At 37.6% G+C, this 6,000-nt stretch overlaps 1 protein-coding gene across 1 annotated transcript in view; it reads left to right on the top strand.

Annotated features, from left to right (window-relative positions):
* Positions 1-5,772, top strand: part of LOC149213418 (uncharacterized) — a 65,872-nt gene extending 60,100 nt beyond the window's left edge. The window contains exon 2 of the mRNA XM_089390753.1: positions 5,482-5,772. Coding sequence (XP_089246879.1) covers positions 5,482-5,486 — 5 coding nt within the window. The 3' untranslated portion in view covers positions 5,487-5,772. The remainder of the gene's footprint in view (positions 1-5,481) is intronic.
* Positions 5,773-6,000: the final 228 nt, after the last annotated feature.

A 6,000-nucleotide genomic window follows, 5' to 3' on the forward strand; every position in this document is an offset into this window, starting at 1 on the left:
CCGTTTGATGCGCATGATAGCCCGTTGGAAAGATCTCTCCGAGGACTACGACGGAGAAGGCGGTGGATTTCCCAAAAAACGTCGTTTAGGGCCTCAAAACAGCTCCGGAAGTTTAGGACCCGAAAAACTGCTAAAAATAGTAAACTATGCTATAATTAAGGAAACTAAAAAACTAAAAGAGACAGTTGTGGGGGTCCAAATGGGATAGGTGGGTGGCCACCAACATCCACCTGGATCAGGGTGCGACCATTGGCGTTCTGTCTTAGAACAACACCCGCGCCAACCAAGTTTGGTAAAGATTTTTGACAAAACGCGCGCCTAGATGTTTTTTCCCTTCAAGTCATGAAGTCTTTTGAGGATAAAGCTCATCTTCTAGATGTCGAGAGTCATCATCCATCCTTGACATCTATCCACAGCGGCTTTTTGGAGATAATGCCAATCCATAATGGGTGTCCTAATGCATTGTATCTTCCTCCCCTTCTCCATCTATAAAAGTCTGTCCTCATGCATTTGACAAGCTACTTTTTGGAGTAATGCTAGTTGTGATAACGCTTGTCTTGAGTGATAGTAAGAATCTTGAAGCATAGGGAGGTTATGCTGCCGGAAGTCTGAGAGAGAGAAGGTCTATTGCAAGACATACATAGCTGCTCTCCCAGCCAGAGGAGAGGTTCAACGTCAGAACCTTGGTTATATCTTTCTCTATTGATTATTCATTAATGAACGACTACTATTATGGTTATGATCTTATTGTTCATCATGATAATGTTTGATCTATTTGCTTTCTGACTGAAATATAGTTGTATTTAGTGGATTTTATGCTCGTACTCATTTTGTTCTTTGCATGTGCAGGTATCCATATGCGGGGATCGCAAGGATTGTGAACTGCCGGAGCAAGGGAACGGGAGTATCAACTCTTCTTCGACATTAGCGTTGGACTCCAGGTTGGTTCTCATAATCCACTTTTAGTATGCAACTAGGAACCTGAATGGTAGCGTGAATTGATTGTTGCTAGACCCATTTTGGGCTAGTGGGATCGCCTCTGTCCGCAGAGGGGATTTACCTCTCCAACAATTTGGCGACTCCACTGGGGAGGAGCTATTTGTTGTTTGATTCATAAACCTTGGACGGAGTCTGAAGCACGGCCAGGCAGCCTTTGAAATGCTATTTCTTTGCATTAGCGGAGTACATCAACGCCACTTCAGTCAATCTCCGGTTTGGTTTATGAACCGAACAACTTGGAGTCTGTCTTGCATGTTAGTTTTCTCTTGCCTGCTTGCATAAATGAGCTTTCTGGGTCAGCTTTAAAGTTGTTTCTTGCTGTTCGATCTGTCCGAATACTGTTGACCAGACCTTGGATTGCTTTATTTATTTTTTGGGCCAGCAAACTGTGTTGGCACGTTTTTCTGCCTGACAGTCGTGCCAGCTGGCGCATGTTGCACAACAGCAACTCGCGCCAATTCTTTAATAGCGCAAGTTACAGGATGACAGTCGCGCCAGTCTTGTGAACTTTGCGAGTGTGTTTGTTGGAAGCTCTTTAAACTCAGATTTTTGTCTTTTTACATCCTTTGCAGTTCCTGGAAGTGTGTTGGAACTCTGTTTGACTGGTTTTTTACCTTTATCCTTCGGTGGTTTGCCTATTTCTATCGATTTTATATCCCAGCCCTAGAGTATCTAGTGGCTTTGTATATCGAGCCTTCCGTGGGAGTTTTCGGTTCTTTGATTGTCCAGTCAGCTTTTTGGTTGTTTTCCGCACCTGTCTAGTGGTTGTTAAAGCTTATTATTCTGTGCTTCGAGCAATTCACCTCTAGCTCGTTTGGATTTTTCTTGACTTCATTTGAGCTTATATCACATGGTTCATTGAAGGTCTTTGCGATTTACCTTGTTTTGACAGTTCATCTTGGTGTTTCAGACTTGGTTCTATTTGCATTGAGTGAATTTTGTCTGTTTATGCTTGTATATATCTCTCAAGATTTGTTTAAATGCATTATGCCATTTTAAAAGAGAAAAAACAAATGATCTTTTTGCATTATATTAGTTAGCATTTATTGTTATTGGAAATTAGTTGCTTTTAAAAAGAAAAGAAAAAGTTTCATTTCTTGTTATTAGCTGCATTAGGATCTTTGTTGATTGTTTATTGTTCATTTTGTTTGTTTGAAAATCTCAACTCTCCTATAGTTAGCATTCATTGAACGAAATGATATAATTTTGGCATATAGTTTGCATTTAGGAAGTTTTGAGAGATCACATACGGTAGGACCTAAAAACTGAAACTTAATTGAAGATCAACTGTAAAATAAACCGAAAGAATCTAACAACGCATTGGAACCTAACACAAATATTCTAGAGGTCTAGGCTAGAGACGTGTTCCGGCATCGTTAAACCTAGTCACTATTGTTTCACACTACGGTTGGGTGATTCCTCCTCTTGTGACTCGATAGTGGTCTAGCACGGACTGAGCTCCCACGTACCGTCGCGTATATAAGGGAGACCCCACTAGGTTATCATCCTTTATCCACAGGAAGCCGTGTCTGCCGCGTTACAAGCCGCAATGCATTGAACACAGCATTCGGGAAGATTGACTGTCGTACGGGAAGTCCTTGGTTTTCATCTGATTGCCAAGGTGTATAAGCAGTTTTACGGATTGTTTGGTAAACCCTTTGCCTAGAGTCTCCAGAGTAGTCACTTTTGATCCTTTTCGGACTCCTTAAAAGAAAAGGTGCCAGTGAGCGTCTTGTCACTTCGTGCTCATTAAACATTTCTGGTCTCTCCCATAAAAAGGAGAAGAAAAACAGAGGACAGTCTCAAATTTTGACTCTTCCTGTATTGCCAAGTGATCACTTTGGGTTGCTTTTAAAGCTTAGACCAAAAATAATTAAAAAAATTAAAAAATAAAAAAAATAAAAAAAATGATGGGGCTCATTGGGAGAATTAAATCAGTTGAACACACTTAGACTTGGACTTTCTTTAGCTAGATAAAAGGGGCAGTCAGGGATATGCGTCTGATGGTTGACTGTTTCAGCCACTTTCCGCAGCTGATTCAACTTTCCGCAGCTGGTTCAACTTTCCGCAACTGTTTTGTTAAACTCTAGGTTGCAGGTGTCATCAAGCAAAACAAGCCACATGGGTAGCTGGGGGAATGTCAGTACATGGATGATGTCCTATTCATTTGGTCAAATTCGATGAAAAAGACCCCGGTCAAAGGGAAGTCAAGTTGTGTGTTATCACTAAGTCGCTACACTGAGTCGCCACACTAAGTCGCTGCATGTCAAGAAAAAATAATAATTTTGAATCAATGAAATGAAAAAGTTATTTGCTCACTTTTCTGAGGGTATTGATTAATTTTGGACTGATGATGAAAGATGAATGGCTAACGTTTTATTCAAGATTTTTAGCTACAGAAACTGTGCACATTCCGCAGCTAAAGTCCAATTCTGCAACTGTTCTTTAATTTCGCAGCGAGAAGAACCTCATTGTTCAAATAAGCCTATCTTTCTCATACAAAATAAGATTTTGATGATTTAAGTATCATTGGAAAGATCTCAACAAGATCTACACAATGAGAAATCTATCATTAGAGTTTGAAATGGCAAATAATGAAATAAATTTCTGAAAAGAAGCAACATCAACTTGAAGCACTAATTCCAAATCAGGTATAAATTCTTTTGATTTTTCCTTTGAGAACTTGTTTCATTAATACAAATTCTTAGTTTTGTGTGTAAATATCATAACTAGAGAGATTAGCCATCTCTCTCCTTTGATAATCTTACATTCCATTGCAAAAGAAGTATTAGTTTTTTTTGGAGGTTCAAGGAGGAAGGACAAATGACTACAAGAGAATGGTGTCTATCTAAGAGACCAATTTGTTTCATAAGAGGATGATTAGCAACAAAGAGGAAATATGTTGATGCAAAATCAGATCCAAACACTTGAAAAATTTTCAGATACTATTGTCTCCATCACATCCATACTTCATAATAAACCATTCACTCCATATTTTCCATTTACATTCACATACACTTTCCATCTTTTTTTCTCCATTCATAACCCACAAATAAAAGAAAGAGGCTTATTCATATGCTTATTGCCCATTGTCATTTCTGCTCTCCATTGCCATCTTCCATTTCCTGTCATTTTCATTTCGCAAATAAGCCCTCCTTCAATGCAAATTATTGAGTCCATAGTCCTTTGAGTCTAAGTTCTTTGTAAAAACACCTTGAGGCTTGCATGCCTTAATGGCAAGTCCTCATGCTGACAAACAATGGGAATACATTAATGTCCCTTGTTCGTTAGATCTTCTAGGTGACTCGACATCGGCAAATTCTTTTGTACCTGGCAAGATGTGTTTGGGCATCTTGACTCTCATTGTCATTAATGGTGAGAGTTCTCGTGTTGACTAGTGGCATCCATTAATGGTCACTAAGTCAACAATTTCCTACTATGTTCGACATCAGAACATATTTTCACATAGTAGGAATTGTGCCAATGAGTTTTGAAGATGTGAAGACTATTATTTTCAGCATTTTGGAGCAGGTTCAGCAAGTTTTAGTAGAAGAAATAAAAAGTCATCTTATCTCTTTATCCATGACTCTTCTTGTTCAGCCACTTCAAGAAGAATATGATCAGAATTTTTTAGCCACCACACATACAACTCATCCATTCCAAAGGGGTAAGTGAAGGTACGTCATTTTCTAACTTTTGACCATAGAATTCCATAAAAAGCTAGAATGATAATTGTTGGAAAAACATTTTTCTTCCTCATTTCATAAAATTGTCAATACCATCAGTTGGGGGGGGGGGAATACATTCATATTCATATTTTGCCACATCCATATCATATTCAGGAGCCCACATACTTCCAATGTATATTAATTATTACATTGCTATTATGAGCATACAATGGCTTTTGAAAAAGTGCTTACAGGATAAATTGGATACAAACAAAATCATGGCTGTCACACAAGAACCAACCATCATGAAATCCAATAAAGATATACTTCGCAACAATAATCAAAATATCATTATGAAAAATTCAAAGATCAAAATAGAATGCAACAAAAAAAAAAATGGTTGTAACACAAGAGCCAACCATGTTGCAATTCAAGTAAAACACTTTGCAAAAATATGAAGTTATCAAATGATATCATGCAAAGTTAAGCCAAGCTCAAGGATCAAAAGAGTTAATGTAATATATATTGCATGAGGACATGCAATAGCTTCAGTTGGGGGGTATGTTGAGTCTTGAAAATGTCATTCATTTCCATTACACTTTCACTATTATGTCCATTATATCACCTCCATTTCACCTCCATTTCACTACTATGTCATCACATTCATCCCACTTTCATTATCATTGGGCCACATTTATGTTTTTCCAATATTTATTAATTCTAAGCCTTTTTAGTGAATTTGTGGTTAAAAATTAGAAAATAATGTGCATATGCTTATACTTAACAAATGGGTTGAGATTGTTGACATGTGTAGGTTGAAAGAAGGCTTTTAGAAGACCCTTATGTGGCACTCCAAGGCCAAATTCGAATTTGAGTGGAAAGAATCATGGAATCATGAGGATATGTGTCACATCTCATAATTATATTGTAACTCTAAGAAGACATGTGTCTTATCAGTTCCTATTTTGATTAGGATTCTAGAGGTAGAGGGAGAGATTCAAAGACTCTCATTAATGAGATGGCTTCTCATCTTTTTGTATAAATATGAGATCTCTCTCCTTCATTTGTTAGTTCTTAAGTCTTTTTTAGCTTGTAAGTCTTTAGCTTGGAGTTTGTAGTTCTTCCTTAATGGCTTTTGAAAGCTTTGGAGAGCTTTGTTGTACTTTGTAATTTTGAAGAATTTGAATAAAGCTTTGATGTTCTCAACATGGAAGGAGATGTGAAGTAGATTTCATGGAGCATGTTAGAATGTAAGGTATAGTAGATTTCATTTTGTAATTTTGCTTTGATTTCATTATGTCATTTGATTGCTTTCAAGTTTGATAGATTAGAT

Source organism: Pinus tabuliformis, chromosome 1_1 (genome assembly GCF_031772625.1).
Source record: "Pinus tabuliformis cultivar Carrire ecotype Pingquan chromosome 1_1, CPIR1, whole genome shotgun sequence".
Lineage (NCBI taxonomy): Eukaryota > Viridiplantae > Streptophyta > Pinopsida > Pinales > Pinaceae > Pinus > Pinus tabuliformis.